The sequence below is a fragment of the Mesoplodon mirus genome (genome assembly GCF_964341445.2).
Source record: "Mesoplodon mirus genome assembly, chromosome: 7".
NCBI lineage: Eukaryota > Metazoa > Chordata > Mammalia > Artiodactyla > Ziphiidae > Mesoplodon > Mesoplodon mirus.
In genome coordinates, this window is record NC_138983.1 from 117,272,111 (window position 1) to 117,289,613 (window position 17,503).

General features: G+C 38.0%; 2 protein-coding genes across 2 annotated transcripts in view; one reads left to right on the forward strand and one right to left on the reverse strand.

Moving 5' to 3' along the window:
* The window catches only part of DDX10 (DEAD-box helicase 10), a 284,143-nt gene that overhangs the window by 12,658 nt on the left and 253,982 nt on the right, over positions 1-17,503 (forward strand). Inside the window, exons 5-8 of the mRNA XM_082628714.1 lie at positions 300-420; positions 1,750-1,939; positions 7,568-7,694; positions 12,273-12,435. Coding sequence (XP_082484840.1) covers positions 300-420; positions 1,750-1,939; positions 7,568-7,694; positions 12,273-12,435 — 601 coding nt within the window. The remainder of the gene's footprint in view (positions 1-299; positions 421-1,749; positions 1,940-7,567; positions 7,695-12,272; positions 12,436-17,503) is intronic.
* LOC309808269 (methionine aminopeptidase 1-like) lies at positions 4,607-7,324 on the reverse strand. The gene is given in 2 exon segments (XM_082628371.1): positions 4,607-6,492; positions 6,494-7,324. Coding segments are annotated over 2 exon segments (1,173 nt in total). The 5' UTR covers positions 7,268-7,324; the 3' UTR covers positions 4,607-6,093.

Here is a 17,503-nt window from a genome sequence, read left to right on the forward strand (position 1 = left end):
GGTTCTGGCAGACACAGGAGGAAATAAAGACTTGGAGCAGTCATATATTTTTCTTGGTTTCAAAATCCCAGATATGATTAAGAATCTAGAGGGGCTCTGAACTCTTTAGGTCTTCACTAAGGACTTTGTTTAGCCCAGAAATTTGGATGTCCTATAAAAATAGAAGGGAGAAATTACATTTATTTCTAGAGTAGTTACATTGCTATGATGAAATGCCACATGCAGATAGCCTGTATAGTTTTGGTATACAGGCTGCTCAGTGATGGGTCTGTGTAATCAAAAGAAACAACTGTTTTCAGGATCTGAAACACGAAGCTGAGAGGATCAATAACATAAATATACTTGTTTGCACACCGGGTCGGCTTCTTCAACACATGGATGAAACGATATGTTTTCATGCTACCAATCTCCAGATGTTAGGTAAGTCTAATATATCTCTAATGAAAAAAATCTCAGGCTTAAGAGTGAGCGCTCATAAATTTTAATGATAGAAATATTTTATTGAATAAATATTGTGACTAAAAATCTGAGAAATAACTTGAAGCAATTTTTTGGCATATGGTTCTAAATCCAGAGAGTACAACTCAGACTTTCTTTTTTTTATATCTTTATTGGAGTATAATTGCTTTACAATGTTGTGTTAGTTTCTGCTGTATAACAAAGTGAATCAGCTACATGTATACATATATCCCCATATCCCCTCCCTCTTGTGTCTCCCTCCCTCCCTCCCTATCCCACCCCTCTAGGTGGTCACAAAGCACTGAGCTGATCTCCCTGTGCTATGCAGCAGCTTCCCACTAGCCATCCATTTTACATTTGGTAGTGTATACATGTCAGTGCTACTCTCTCACTTCGTCCCAGTTTCCCCTTCCTCCGCCCCGTGTCCTCAAGTTCGCTCTCTACATTTCCACCTTTATTCTTGCCCTGCCACTAGGTCCATCATTACTGTTTTTTAAGATTCCATATGTGTGTGTTAGCATACGGCATTTGTTTTTCTTTTTCTGACTTACTTCACTCTGTATGACAGATTCTGGGTCCATCTACCTCATTACAAATAACTCAGTTTCATTCCTTTTTATGGCTGAGTAATATTCCATTGTATACATGTGCCACATCTCTTTATCCATTCATTTGTTGATGGACATTTAGGTTGCTTCCACATCCTGGCTATTGTCAGTAGTGCTGCAGTGAGCATTGTGGTACGTGTAACTTCTTTTTTTTTTTTTTTAACATCTTCATTGGAGTATAATTGCTTTACAATGGTGTGTTAGTTTCTGCTTCATGTAACTTTTTGAATTACCGTTTTCACTGAGACCTTTTTTAAATCAAAATAGAAAGAGATAAGCCCTCTTTTCTGTATGAAATTAGACACCTCAGTATTTGACACTGCTAAGAGTTATCTTTTAAGGCACATCTACTTATGATGTTACCTAATGTGTATTTTTTTAAATCAACTTGGGAATAATTCTAGATTTATGGGAAAGTTGCAGTGACAGTACAGAACGTTCCTCTATACCCTTCTGTCCCTCAGTTTCCCCCAGTGTAACACCTTACATAACGTTGGTACCTTTGCCAAAACTAAGTGATTAACATTGGCATATTTATTTAATATACAGACTGTTTTTCGATTTCACCAGTTTTTCCACGAATTTCCTTTTTCTGTTCTAGAATCCAGTGCAGAATACCATATTGCATTTAGCCTAACATGTATCTTAAGTATTGTTGTTCAACTTGCATCTCTCTTTTTAGTTCTTGATGAAGCAGATAGAATCTTGGATATGGGCTTTGCTGATACCATGAATGCTATTATTGAAAACCTTCCCAAGAAACGTCAGACTTTGCTTTTCTCAGCAACACAAACCAAATCTGTAAAGGACCTTGCACGCTTGAGTTTGAAAAACCCTGAGTATGTTTGGGTTCATGAAAAAGCAAAATACAGGTATGTACTATTTGAAACCATATTTGATTCAATCACAATCAGTGTTCTCTCTTTTTAGATTAAGAATTTGACATTTCAAATTAATACTACTGTTCTAGGAAATAAAACATTATTTTATATTGTTGATTAAATATGCAAAGCATAGTAAGTATATTGGTAAAAATTATTTAAATTCTCTATGCACCTTTAAATGTGTGACTACTCTAATGCAATATTTTCCAAACTGTGGTGTGGGGAACAAATTCCCCCATAAAATAGGGGTGAGGTGGGGAAATGCATACCTAGATAGATAAATAGCAAATGTTGAGTTAAGGTAAAGCAGTGTTCTTCAAGACTTCTCAGAACCTTTAATATTTTCTTGGACATTGTGATTCTTCAAAGCAGTGGGAGATGAATAAAGCTTCCTGCATTTACCGAAATTGTTTTGTTACAAAATCATTATTTTTAGCTGTATTATGCAGGACTAATGTGCTGTGGAACACATTTTATCAACTGCATTAATATTTAGCAAAATACCGTTCTGTTTAAGACATTCCAGCAATGTTTTGTGTTGGTCTCACTAAAACTGGAAAGTAAGGTATGTGTGTCTGTGTGACAGTAAAAGGTGTGTGCATGTGTGTGTGTGTGAGAGAGAGGTGTAAATGGGTTGGGGGAAATATGTTTCAAAGTATATCTTGATATTATGACTGCTGGAAGTGTACGTATGTTTGGTATGAGTCATACGCACATACATGCAGACTGGACATACTTGACTTCCAGAAATGTTTTCCAGTGAATTTAAATTGAAGATCTCAATATGGACTCACCTCTACCATTATCTCTATCTTAACTTTCATTTCTTGCTGTGAAATATTAGTCTAAAAAGAAATATATTGAGAAAACAAATTGGGTTATCCTCTTGGAAAGTCTTTAAATACAGGGGATATGGGCATTAAGGCCCACCTTGACCTTGTTCAACCAATAGATGTCTAGGATTAAAAAAAGCCTGAGAAGAGGCTAGATTCTATGCTTCCAGGTGATCCTAGTGGATAAACTTTGGAGAATCTGAGTTCTGGTAGCTTTGGTTATCAAGAACTCCTTAGGAATGGGATGTCAAGAGATATTTGAGGTACAGTTTCCTCCTTGGCTTACCATTGAGTAGACACTGGTATTTTGTTTGTAAGTTTGTGTCGAGACAGCTCTTGAAATTCTTGGTACAATTAATTTGATAATCTAAAGACTGTCTAGGTCTTTTGATTTTATTCTTTGTTCTCTTTGCTGTTTCCTTTCTGCCTGTTTTTATCTTTACCTGACACTAATTTTTCAATCATTAGGTGGTCTCTAAAATGTAAATTAATTGTACATATTATCCCTGTTCCCAGTTTCTGTAGATAATAGTTGGTCATTATCTGTAGATCATGGAGTTAGTTAGAAAAAAATGAATGCAAAAACTGTTTATTTCATAAATGATTCTAGAAAGCAGTTCCATCATTTGTAAAAAAATGTGACTATCAGAAAACATATTGGAAGACAGGTATTTAGCAACATAATTTACAAAACTGGGGGTTATATGATAATGACTGCAGTACTCTGTAATTTCAAATTCACCAGAAGCACTATAAAAAGCAGGTGCTATTGTAAATTTTGTTTAATATCGTTATTGAATTTTCCCCTTTAGCAACTTAACGGTTTGGTTAATATATCCTGAGAGATTATGGTCAAGAATATTTTAAGGCATAAAAGAATATTTACTCTCAAATTACAAAGGACCAGAAAAATCAGGATTGAATCTTTCTGAGTTGTATATCAGAGTATACGTGGAAGAAGTACACCAGTGTGTTTCCTTTATATTGCTATATGTTGCTCTTTTTTTTCCTCTTTATACAAACAGACACACCCACAGGGTTGCCTGTGTGTGCATGAATGTATATATACCTTCACTCTGATAAATGGTACCAAATTTTATGTACTATTCTTCTTTGCTGCTTTTACTTAACAATATGCCCTAGAGATCACACCATAGCACTATATATATTCCTCATTCCTTTTTTTGCAGTTGCATGATACATTATTGTGTACAATAGTTCATTAGACAAGTTTTCTACTACATATGGGTTGATTTCCATCTTTTTTTTTTTCTTTGTAAATAATAATGTATCTTTTTGTGTTTTTACCAGATTATTTTTTGGAACAGAATCCTTAAAGTAGGTTTATTAGTTCAAAGAGTAAATGCATGTATGTTTCTCTCCAACATTTTTATTATGAGAAATTTCAAACACGCAGCACAATTGAAGGAATTTTGCAGTGAAAACCCTATACCCATCCCTCTGTATATCAATCCACCTTATTTTTGATGCATTTCAAAGTAATTTGCAGACATCTGTACACTTCCCCTAAATATTTCAGTACACGTATCACTAACTAGAGTTCAGTATTTGTATAGAGATTTTCTTTTTTGATGTAAGATTTACATACAATGCGAACAAACGAACAAATTAAGAGTACATTTACTGAGTTTTGATAAACGTGTATGTCTCTGTAACCCAAGGCCCTGCTAAGAAGTAGAACAGTACCACGTGCCCAGCAAGTTCTGTCATACCCTTAAGTTGATCCTTGATCCTACTCTTGCAGGGGTGACCCCTGTTTGCATGTATATTTTTTTTTTTTTTTTTTTTTTTTTTGGTGGGATAGTCATTCAAACTTTTTAATCTCCCTTTACACATTATATTAACATTCATATTGCAAGGCATTCCATTCACAAATATTACAGTTTGATAAAAAACTTCACACACATACCAGATTCAGCCACTTTACTAAATCATTAAAATAATAAAAGTAATGAAAACATTATCATAATTCCTTTAAAGCAATAAAGGTCTGAGGCACTCTGGGAAAGATGTTCTCATACAAATGTAACATGTCAGTGGTATCAAATTATCTTAGAATAAACTTACCAGATACCTAGTAATCAAGTACACTCTAATGACAATGACTTTGACCTGATATGTCTTCACTGGATGCACTCCCATTTGGACTGAACTACTGAAAGGAACACAGGTGTTGGGCAGCTGAGGTCATTTCTAATGAGGTTCCCAACTACGTAAAGGAGAATTGTGGTAGCACACCAAGGACAGCTGAATCCCTGCAAGGCGACAGTCCAATTTCAAAGGAGTTCCTTTCTCATCCCCACCAGGTTTATTAAACATTAGAACTTCCAGACTCTGCTCACTGCTGGAGAGATTTCAGAACTGTCTTTCCCCATCAGCCTCCACAGTGTAGCCTCCACCCTTCTCTGAATATCTCCAAGGTATGCCTTTGAAATAAGAGAGAGCGGGGAAGGGAGTGTTTTTCCTACCATTATGACCAAACAGAGGTCTGAAATAGCAACGTATCACAAAAATCCCCTTCTCTGCAACAGCCAGCTTCCGCTTGGAGCGTGGCTATTTTTGCCATAAACCAGATTTTTTAAAACCTGATCATCTTTTTCCAAAGTGAATTTTGCCATAGCCATTCACGCACACAGAGTCCACACTGGAAAGTCTCACTGACCGAGTGCTTCCTTACACACAATTACGAGGGTAAATTAGCAGGGGGGGAGGGAGGCCGATTCCCAGCTGGGAATTAAATCACTGCAAATGATGGGTCCATTTACGACAGCATAGAACCCTGTCAGAATCAACACAAACCCCAGGTCACATAGTGTTTGGTAATTACATATATGGAATTTAAAATGTATACATATATATTTCCATACATATATAATTAAAAAAAAATTCGGGAACAAAATATGTTGCTAAAGTTTCAGGGATTCTCATCTCCAACATTCACCTGGAAAGCAGGTGGCTCTGACGGCCCGGTTGTGGCAGTGATAAAAGCAACCAGAAGCAGGTTTAAGTAAAAGTGCTCAAAGGGCAAATGAGAAAACAGGGGTGCAGAGATTTTTTTGTGTGGGGAGAGGGGAGCATTGAAAGGAGTTGAGAAAGCGTCCTTTATTCTTCTTGGCTTTTTCAGACCCAAGACAAGTTCTTGAGGACACACATCAAATGCTGTAGTCCTTCCTTATCTATAGTCGAAACAAAACAAGTTATAAAAAATTTCCTCTTCCATCCTGTACTCTCAATAAAATGCAGAGTACAGCCAGAAGGTATCACTGAGATGCACCATCTCGGGAGAAATTAAAATTGGGACATGAAGTGAGGCCGCGCGCTATCGAGTCGCCGGGTTAGGATTTCGCAGCCAGTGTCCGTGACTAGCAGGGTGTGCTCGAACTGGGCAGACCGTTTCCCATCTCTCGTCACTGCTGTCCAGCCATCCGGCCAGGTTTCATCCTGCCATCCGCCTTCACAAATCATTGGCTCAATTGTAAATACGTGGCCGGCCTTCATCACTCCAACTGCTTTATTTTTGGCATAGTGGGGTACATTGGGGGCCGTATGAAAAAGCTTGTGGATTCCATGCCCACAATAGCTTCGAACAACTGAAAATCCATTTGCTTGGGCATGCTTCTGAATAATGTTTCCCAATTCTCTGTATCGAACACCAGGTTTCACTGCATCAATGGCTTGCATCAGGCATTGCATCAGGTTCATACGTGGTCTGAACCAGTTTCCGAACTCCCTCATCCACATCTCCAACAAAAAACGTCTCACTCAGGTCCCCATGATAACCATTGCGATAAAGAGTGATGTCCACATTAACAATATCACCTTCTTGCAAGGGCCGTCTGTCTGGAATTCCATGGCAGATCACTTCATTCACTGAAGTACAACAAGACTTTGGGAAATTATAATAATTCAGGGTAGAAGGATAGCAATTTCTTGCAATGCATGCTAAGTGTACAGCATGATCTATTTCTTCAGTAGTTACACCTGGTTTAATCATATTAGCAGCAATGTCCAGTACTTCTCTGGCAAGCCTACATACGAGTCGCATCCCTTCTATATCTTCAGATGAGAGTAACTTAATTTGAGAAGTACCTTTAAGAGCCTGCTCAGATTCAGACATTCCTAAAGGGTGATCAGCATAATTTGGTCTTTGAATATAACTTGGCACTGGCCTTGTTGGCATCAGTGGATAATGTGGTCTGAGTTTACCAGTATATCGATAACCTGCCCATGGGTTAGTGTTGATATCACCTTCCACAGTCCAGGGAGACACAGATTCTCGCTTGGCCTTTTCATCTTTTGCTTTCTTATGTAGTAACTTGTGAGTAGCCCAGCTTCCTTTAAAACATTCCTGCGAGCAGAAGTACGAGCCCTGTATCCCCAGCTTGATGCAGGTGGGACACTGGAGCTTGGCCTCACTGCTGCAACCGTCCGTCTCACACACACGGGTCTCCACGGCCGCCATGCTGGCTGGCTGATGGAGGAGCACCTCACCGAGGAAGAGGGGGAGGAGGGAAGGAGGAACTGCATGTATATTTTTGATACATAATCTATAAGGGATTTTGTATGTATTTTGGTCATGTGTTGTATTCATTTCCTAAGGGACAGTAGAGAGGTTGTTTTTGGGGGTATGTATGTACGTGTGTGTGTCTGAAAAATCTGCTTGAGAGGCATGCCAGTGTTAACATTTGTTTTGTTTTTTGGTCTGGATTTCAAAATTACCAACACGGCATATTTTTAACATTTTCCCTCTTATTTCCATAAGCACCCCTGCCACTTTGGAACAGAACTACATAGTCTGTGAGCTGCAGCAAAAAATAAGTGTGCTGTATTCCTTTTTGAGAAGCCACCTGAAGAAGAAAAGTATTGTATTTTTCTCCAGTTGTAAAGAGGTACCTAGTGTTTATTTTTCTTAAGTTATTCATGTTGAATTGTCCCTTTTAAAATATCAAATTTCTGTTAGAAAATGCTATTTGTCTATTTTAATAAATACAGTGCTAAATGTGGAGGGATTTGTAGATAATGAAAATCTTGGCGTCTTCATTTTTTTTTTTTTTTTTTTTTGTGGTACACGGGCCTCCCACTGTTGTGGCCTCTCCCGCTGCAGAGCACAGGCTCCGGAAGTGCAGGCTCAGCGGCCCTGGCCCACAGGCCCAGCCGCTCCGCGGCACGCGGGATCCCCCCGGACCGGGGCACGAACCCGCGTCCCCTGCCTCGGCAGGCGGACTCTCAACCACTGCGCCACCAGGGAAGCCCCGGCGTCTTCATTTTTAAAGGAGCCCATGGATGAGACTGTGAGCTCAGTAAGGAAGGGCAGAAACTGTCCGTTTTTACTTTAGTGTTGTTAGCACCTAGCACAAGACTTAGGACATAGTAGTCCTCAATAAATATTGGTAGAACCAACAATTGAATGGCTAGACTAACTAGAGGTCTTTATAACCTCATGTCTACCTTACCCTCCGTGAATACCGAACTGAATATGCCATTTATTTCCATGCCTCCGTATCTTTGTTCATGCTGATCTCCCTGCATCCCTCCACCCTAATTCTGGAGGAACATTTAATATCCTTTAAGATTAAACTCAAATGTTATACCTAAAAGTCCTTTTCTGACACTCCCCAACCCCCTTGTGACAATGAACTGCACCTTCCTCTATCATTCTGTAGTGTTTTGTTTATATCTTTATTTAGTTTATCAGCATTTCTTAAACACTAGTCATATGCGTATAAGTAAGGGATTTAGTGATGTATAAGAAAACTTGGTCTTTTCCCTTAAAGAGAAGAAACTGTGGTTGATTTTGTGTGTCACTTTTCTTCTACTATATTTCAGATTTCCTGATGACATATAGTTGTTGGTATATAGTAGGTTGATTCTAGATTTATAGCTTTTGCCAATAGCTTAGCATGATAAATATGCAGTGAGTTTTCCTCCAGCTTATGGGGAAGATAAGTAATGGTCTGTTTTTTGGGGAAAGCACAGAACCTCATTATTTTTCCATGTAAAGAATGACTTCAGATTTTTTAGGACTTCTTTTAGATTTTTAGAATTTTATATCTTCTAAAGAAAGAGATAATCAAAATCTCTTTAATCTCTTCAGTCAAAATCTCTTTAATCAAAAGAGAGGTACCTGGGGCTTCCCTGGTGGCGCAGTGGTTGAGAGTCTGCCTGCCGATGCAGGGGACGCGGGTTCGTGCCCCGGTCCGGGAGGATCCCACATGCTGTGGAGCGGCTGGGCCCGTGAGCCATGGCTGCTGAGCCTGCGCGTCTGGAGCCTGTGCTCCGCAGCGGGAGAGACCACAACAGTGAGAAACCCGCGTACCGCAAAAGAAAAAAAAAAGAGAGGTATCTTAGGGGGGCCTGACCTGATCAGGTGAGCAGCAGACACTCTTCTGTGGGCCTTGAAGAAAGCCGACACATTATGGACAGTCTTAGGGAGGGCTCCTGGGCAAGGATCTGAGAGTGGGGCTCTGTCAGCTGAACATGGTCCCTGGCTGACAGAACACAAGAGAGCAAGGACTTTGATGACACAGAGGCAACAGACTGCACTCTTCCAACAACTACATGAACTTGGAAGAGAACCGCAAGCCTCAGATGAGACCTCAGCCCACTGACGCTTTGATTTCAGCCTGTGAGACCCTGAGTGGGGAACTTACTTCCACTGTGCCCAGATTCCTGATCTACAGAAACTGTGGGATCATGAATGGGAGCTGGAAGTCACCATGTTTGTGATAATTCATTAGACAGCGACAGAAAAGCAATACACATAGAAAGGACTTACACATGCCCCAGGATAGACTAAGAGCTCAGTGAATGATAATTGTTCTCATTGTCCTCCTTTTCTTTCTCCTCCTGCTTCTTTTTGTAGAAAGTACAAAGCTTCATCCTCAAACACAGAGGGGCATGAAATACAGCTGTATTTCTCCCTGCAGTGTTAGCATGCTAGGGCCACCATAGCAAAGTACAGAGAGTCAGTTTCCTTCTGAAACCTCTCTCCTTGCCTTGTAGACGGTTTTGTTCTCCCTGTGTCCTGCCATGGCTTCCCTCTGTGCCTGTCTGTGCCCAAATACCCTCTTCTTATAAGGACATCATTCATATTGAATTAGGGTCCACCCATATGACCTCGTTTAACCTTAATTACCTCTTCAAAGACCCCATTTCCAAATACAGCCACATTCTGAAGTGCTGGGGTTAGGATTTCAACATATAAAATGTGATGGGACACAGTGCGTAACACCTCCTAAGGCTTGAGATAATTTTTATTTTAGGCAATGTCATCTCAGGCCAGGCAGAAAGTCCTTCTCTCTGTCAGTCTTTTTCCTCTCTTAGGTCTTGGATAAGCTTCTCAAGTGTCACTTGGTTGCATGTGTTCCACATCAGGTCCCCAGTCTTAAGGGGACCTTTCTGTGGTCAGGCTGGGTGCAGGGAGTCAGTGAAGCTGACCAGGACCGATAGTGAAGGTCTAGGCATTCCGTGAAGCCACTTATTCTCTGGAGTCCTGGCATTTCCCTGAGGCTCCACATAGAATAGAGGACCAAGCTGTCTCTAATCTCAGCTTTTCGTATCTGTGTAAAAGGAAATAATTTTAAGAGTTAATGTTTAAAGTTTTTACTCTGTAATACTCTGCTTTTCCTCTTCACAGTGGGCGAAGTATACTCTGCCCTTTCTCGAGCTATACTCTTTCTATACCTCTTTAGTTCCATGGCTTTAAATGCCATCTGTATTCTAACAACTGCCAAATCTACATCCTAAGCCCTGACTTCTTTTCTGAGCCCCAGACTTGTTTATCCACTTGACTACTAGATATTTCCAGTTGAGTGTCTAGAGGGCATCTTAAATTTAACATAGGAAAAGCAGTTTTAAGATTTCCTATCCCTAACTTCTTCTCCCTCTAACTCTTCCCCATCTTATTAAATGACCGAATCCTTAATTCTTGCTTGTCTTCAACACATATTCAATCTGTTGACAGTTCTCATTATTTTACCACTTCTCACCACCCATGATGCTACAGTGCAGTTTAAACCGTGCTTAACTTTCTCTTAGCCTCTTGATTGATCTTCCATTTTAATAGTTCTTCAATTTCCATATATGCTTTTTTGAGATTGGGTTGCCTGAGAGTACTTCTGTGGTCTGGTCTGTGGGCTCTCCTTTCTCATCTCCGCTTTCATGTTAACCCTTTAAAAACTTTACAAAGGAAAGGCAGGAGTCCCTCTATCCCTAGTGTTACTGGTGCATTGTCTCAGGATCAGAGAACCTTCCTAGCACTAGAATATTGTTTTAGAAAGTGAATAACTTTAATTTTGGAGCAACAAGTCATTTTGCAATTTAGGTGGTTTCCCATTCTTTACTTTCAACAAAATCTGAAGGAAGACTTAATGGAGTTATTAGCTGATAGATAAAATTATTTGTAATCTATCATCATGTTTTTGACATATTTTATAGGAGTTCAAAAAGTTAAGGTCCTTTCCAGTCCATTTTCTGTATTTTCATGAAGAGATTTTCTTAACACCTGTGTTAGAGAAATAGGAATAAAATGATGCTGTACTCTGCCTCAGCATAGCAACCAGTGGTATTCATTTATAAGTACGTAAACTAAAGAAAAATAAAACTAAGCAACAGCTCTACTAGTCTCATATATTAAGAGAGATATTTATAGTAGAATTTTATTTTTTATGTTTAACAGTTTTTTTAATCAAATTTTAACATTTTTTTGTTTCGGCCAGTTCTGTACTAATAATTGTAATAGTAGCTGAGTCTGAGAACTTTTAATGCAGCTTTACGGCTATAGGAAATTAAAATTAAAACTTACATATACATAGTTTTGTTGTAGACAATCACAAATTGTGATAAAGTGATCAATAAGAGACTTTCGAGCATAAAACAAGATAAAATTCTGTGAGGTCAGGAAATAGAAATATGAATTCAAGGAAGAAAAGAAATGATGTAAAATTTTTCTGTTAAGGAAGAGGTTCCTCACATTTTGTTAGTAATCTTCCTTTTTTAAAGACTTTGTTTTAGAGCAGTCTTAGGTTCTCAGCAGAATTGAGGGGTCCTGCCCAGCACATGCGTAGCCTTCCCCATTATTTTTATATATTTTTAAATAACTGGTGGTGGATATCATATTGCTGTGCTATTTAGAATCAGTTGGATACATTTATAAGAGGTAAGTCTTTATTTTAAAATATATTTAAATATACCAGAAATTACATTCTTTGCAACCACTTAAATTTGGAAAAATGTCAGATACTAACTTAGAAATGTAAGGAGGGCATATTTTTTTCAAAATTCTTTTAGGAAATAATGTGAGCAAAAATGTTCAAAGACCACAGCTCTAGACTACATTTCCCTTTCTGTGCTCTGTACTTTAATTGATGAACCTGTCCTCTGTAATGCATTTTTCTGTTCATCTTGCAAGCTTACTTCCTGCTGCTACCCAGAAGTACTACCAAAATCATTTTTCTGTAAATGCCTAGGTTCAGTATCTGTACCAAGTATTCTGCCGGCTGCGTCCTGGCATTTCTGTCCTTGCCCTGCATGGTCGACAGCAGCAGATGAGAAGAATGGAAGTCTATAATGAATTTGTTGGCAAGAGAGCTGCAGTACTCTTTGCTACTGATCTTGCAGCCAGGGGACTGGGTAAGAAAACTTCTTTTGAGAAAATGTTCTGTGATCATGGGCTTATAAATGGGTGTATTCCAGTAATTCAAATAGTTTGACTCAAATAATTGGGCTTTCTTATTTTATAAAAGAAAATTAAGTAAATTGATAACTGGGATGACTAACACTAAGGATATGTCAGTGAAAATTTTTGTAATGTCTTCATCTTTTTGTGCTCTTATTGTTTCATGATAATAATTACATCATAGAATCCGAGGAGCCTACAGGATCAAAGGAGAATTAAAAATTTAAAGATGTGAAAAAAAACTGTTTCTTTGAAAATTGGAAACTTTGACAAATACTATAACTTACTTAACAAGAAAAATCAGTGAAGTACATCTTTTCTCCAACCATTCTAATTTTTATTTTAAAATCATTACATTTAATGTGTTTAAACGTTCAAAAAGCCATTATAATATCATACAACTGATGGCTTTGTGGGGATGGGATGGGGTATGGAAGTAATTAGGGGATAACTAGTTTAGAGGCAAGAACAAAAGATAAGGATAAATAAGTGGTAATTTGAATTCTTCAAACACTTAATTTTATTGCATTAATTATTATGGTAAATTTTAAACATACACAGAGATTGAGTCTAAAGTACCCTCATATACATATTACCCAGTTTGAACAGTTATCTTTCTCATGACCACCCACTTAGCTCCCGTCTTTCATCCCTCTGGGAGTATTTTAAAGCATATCTCAGTCATCATAAAGTTCATTCCCACGTGACTGGCAGCAGTAGTTAAGTATGCATATTTTTAAAACTCTCTAGGCTGTTTTCTCCAGCTCCACAATAACTCATTCCAACTACCCTGCCCCACCCCCTGCTCCTCATCACTGTTTTGAATGTACCGTTTTGAAACATTTTAGTTATGTTTGTATCTACTTATATTACACTCTGATTCCACCCTTCCCCTCCCGATTTTTGAACCTAAAATAGTTTAGGTCAAAATAAGCAATTAATTATATTGCATATATAACATGTATTCTGTATATTGATATATCAGAATGAACAGATATTACTGTTTTACCATATTTTCCTTGCAGTTTGTTAAAGAAACCAAATATTTAGTAGATGTAGTTGAAATCCTTTTTGTACCCTTTCCCAGTCTCACTATTTTCCCTCTTCTCCTTTCCCTAGACATATTTACTGTCATATAGTTGGTAGGTAACCTTTTAATTGAAGGCTCTTCACTTCTTGTCTGTGATAGAATTCAGGGTGTCTGTGAACTTAGATGGGGAAAAAATTGCATATATTCAGTAACCTTTAACTGAGATTTAGCATTTCCTTCAATTATAAATGTAAGCAGCGAACTATTGTGGTAGTACCTGTAACTTTGGCATCAATTGAAAATCATAGATAGTATCATTTTACATTACAGTTTCTGTAGATATCTTGGAATATTGTTTACACTTAGTACTATTTTGATATTATGGTAGTTATTAGATACACAGCTAGGTTGTGTTATTTAATATGTTAGTAAATAAGCATATACTTTGCTATATAAAAAATTCAATAAAAATGTTTATTTCATTATAATTGCTTTCTCTTATACTCCTATATGTTTTACTTAATGCGTTTAAAAAATATTCTGAGAAGGGGTTCATAGGTTTTAACTATGGCACAAAAAATGTCAAGAATCTCTTCTAGTTTATTTTAAAAAGCTTATATGAATGTATTCATGAGCAATATATAGTATTATGTGTTTATGAAGTGTATAAAATAATATTATACATACCAGTCTATGACTTGCTTTCCAAGGCTTTCCATGTTAATGTATAAAGTTCCAGTGTATTTATGTAGTGTATCTCATAGTATGTCCAGGAATTTCTTTAGAGTACACTAGTATCTTTTTTAAACTTTATTCTTAATTTTTCTCAGTTTTATTTCTTTTTTTTTTTTTTTTTTTTTTTTTTTTTTTTTTTTTTTGCGGTATGCGGGCCTTTCACTGTTGTGGCCTCCCCCGTTGTGGAGCACAGGCTCCGGACGCGCAGGCCCAGCGGCCATGGCTCACGGGCCCAGCCGCTCCGCGGCATATGGGATCCTCCCAGACCGGGGCACGAACCCATATCCCCTGCATCGGCAGGCGGACTCTCAACCACTGCGCCACCAGGGAGGCCCTCTCAGTTTTATTTCTTAATGAATAATATGCAATATGGGTAAAAGTGAGTTATGAGACATAGCAAGCCGTACTTTACCCCTCCTTACTCTCCAGAAGCCATTATTTCTCTTGGTATTTAGCTTCATATTTCTAAGTACATTTCTTATATCAAGTTAATGATTGAGTTAAAATTAGTTTTGTGTTTCCTGTTCTAACTTTCCTCAGATATTCCAGCAGATGTCACATTCCTAGTTTCCTAATAGTTCAAACACAGTCTGTTTCTTTTTCCCTTGGGATCTCCTTGTTGCAGCCTTTTAAAAGTCTTCAGCTCTAATCTGGACTGGTTGCTCCATAAGCCTGATGCACGTTTGTCATCGTGAGACTTTTCATTTGGGTCTTCATTGCTGCACGTGGGCTTTCTCTAGTTGTGGCAAATGGGGGCTACTTTTCATTGCAGTGCACGGGCTTCTCACTGTGGTGGCATCTCTTGTTGTGGAGCACAGGCTCTAGGCACACAGGCTTCAGTAGTTGTGGCTCCTGGGCTTAGTTGCTCTGCAGCATGTGGGATCTTCTCAGACCAGGGATTGAACCCTTGTCCCCTGCTTTGGCAGGCGGATTCTTAACCGCTGCGCCACCAGGGAAGTCCCCTTCCTCTTTCTTGATTTATTATTATTATTGTCTTTTAAACTAAAGCTCATTCTTTAATAGCTTCCTAAGTAAGAGTGCATGGGAGGTACATTTTTTGAATTGTTGCATATCTGATAATGTCCTATTCTTGAATGATAGTTGTATTGAGAATAGAAATCCAGGTTGAAATAATTTTCTCTTAGAACTTCGCAGATAGTGCTCCATTGTCTTACGGTAGTCAGTATTATGTTGAAAAGACCTTTGCCTTTCTAATTCTGTTTTTTGTAGCCCCCTTTTCTTTTTCTGGCTGTTCTTAGTATTTTCTGTTTATCTATGGAGTCCTGAAATTTTATGATAATGTGCCTTAGTGTGAGGTCCCATTTGTTGTATAGGCGTATTCAGTATATTTTTTCAATCTAGACCAGCAATGTTCAATAGAATTTTGTTTGATCACTGAAATGTTCTATGTCTGCACTGTCTAATACTATAGCTACTAGCTACACGTGACAATTGACCACTTAAAATGTGTCCAGTGCAATGAGGAAAGATTGAGTTATTAATTCTATTAAATTTTAAACTTGAATACCTTCAGTATTGAGCAGCACACAATAGGGACTCATGTCTTTCAGTTGGAGGAAATATACTTATAAATTGTTTCTTTGGTGATTTGATTAAATAAATATTCAGTATTTGTTTTGAGTATGTAATTACTGCTTACTAATGGGGAATTTGTGTACTTAGCTTGTTTCCTTTCTCATACCTTTTTTATAACATTTTCCCATTCCCCCCTTATTTTCTCTTTCTGGAAGAGTATTTGACCTCTTTGATCAATCCTATAGTTTTCCTGTTTCTTCTGTTGCCATTTCATTGTCTTTTTCTTGTTATTTCTGGGGGATTTCTTGATTTTATATTTCAACTTTTCTGATTAAAATTTTAATGAAGTACGAAGAGTTCATTTTTTATAGCCTCTTACTCTTATTTGATGAATGCAGTGTTTTAGCTCTCTGAAGATATTAGGTTAAAGTTTTCTTCACATTGTTTCTGTTGAGTTTCATTTTTACTCTTTTATCTGTCTTTTCATTTTTGAGACTTTTCCCGATTGTCTGCAATTGACTGTCTTTTATTATATGTAACAGTGAGGCATCAAGAAGCTTATTTGAAGTGATTTGTATGTGGATGAGGCTTGTTGACTAACGGCCTTCATTGCGAGGGGATTTAGACGGAGTTGGTCATCTTGTGGAGGACCAAGATGTCAAAGTATATTCTTTTTGAACATTCAGTCTCTCCAGATAAGAATACTTCAACCTCTTGAGCAGAAGGATTAAGCTTGCTGCTGGCTCTCTAGAAGCCTAGCAAGGAAGTAGACATAGAGGGCTCCCAGTCAGCATTCAGACTTACACTCAGTACCCGTGTTTTCACTCTGGCTCTGGTGCCTCTTTTTTCCACTCTCTCTGGTGTCTTGGCTTGAAGCCTTTCTTGAGAATAAGACTTTGACTTTTCTTCAGGAGACCCAGTGTATAGGATCCCGGAAGGAACCTGAGGATCTGAGTGCTACTTTCAACCTATCTTCCTTTTTACAACCCTGAAATACATCCTTGCCTTCTGAGGTACCTGGTTACTTCAAGTCCCAAGGGAGAGAATTGTTCTAAATATCTTTTTTCTGTTTTTCTTGGGTTATGCCCATTTAAATAGATTCAACCCTTTTGAATAGCTTGTATAACTTGGTCATAGTTTTTATGCTCATAGGTATCCATAGGTATCATTATCTTCCCAAATCTTTCTCTTTTTCTTTTTCCTTCCTTCCTCCCTTCCTCCCTCCCTTAGCTTTTTTCTCTGTGCTAGACATTGATCTGAAATCCTTATGGCAAAATCCGTAAATGACTAAAGGTAGTTCTCTTAAGTTGTTGAGACCAGGATCTCTGGGAATGAATGGAAACTTTTGCAGCCAGAAATAAGTATGAAGTAATTATTGCTAGGAAATGGGGAGAGGGATTTAAAAAGACATCATTAATTTGAATGGAGATGGAAATAGCAGGAAAAGTAAATTTTCATTAAAATTTATAAACCAGTTTCATAGTTCACTGGGAGCTCATGAGAAGTGGTTCTTTTAGGTTATTAACTATCAGGATATTTCATTATTTGACACAAAGCAGTCTGTCTCCTCTGTCAGATACAAAATAATCTTCACATTCAAACACTGTCATTAATTTTAGTTCAGTTTGTCAAAGAAGAGAAGTGTTTATTATCTCTCGGTTCATGCAGTTAATTTTATTTTTAATAGTGTCCACAGATGATATCTATCAGTTTGATGTGAT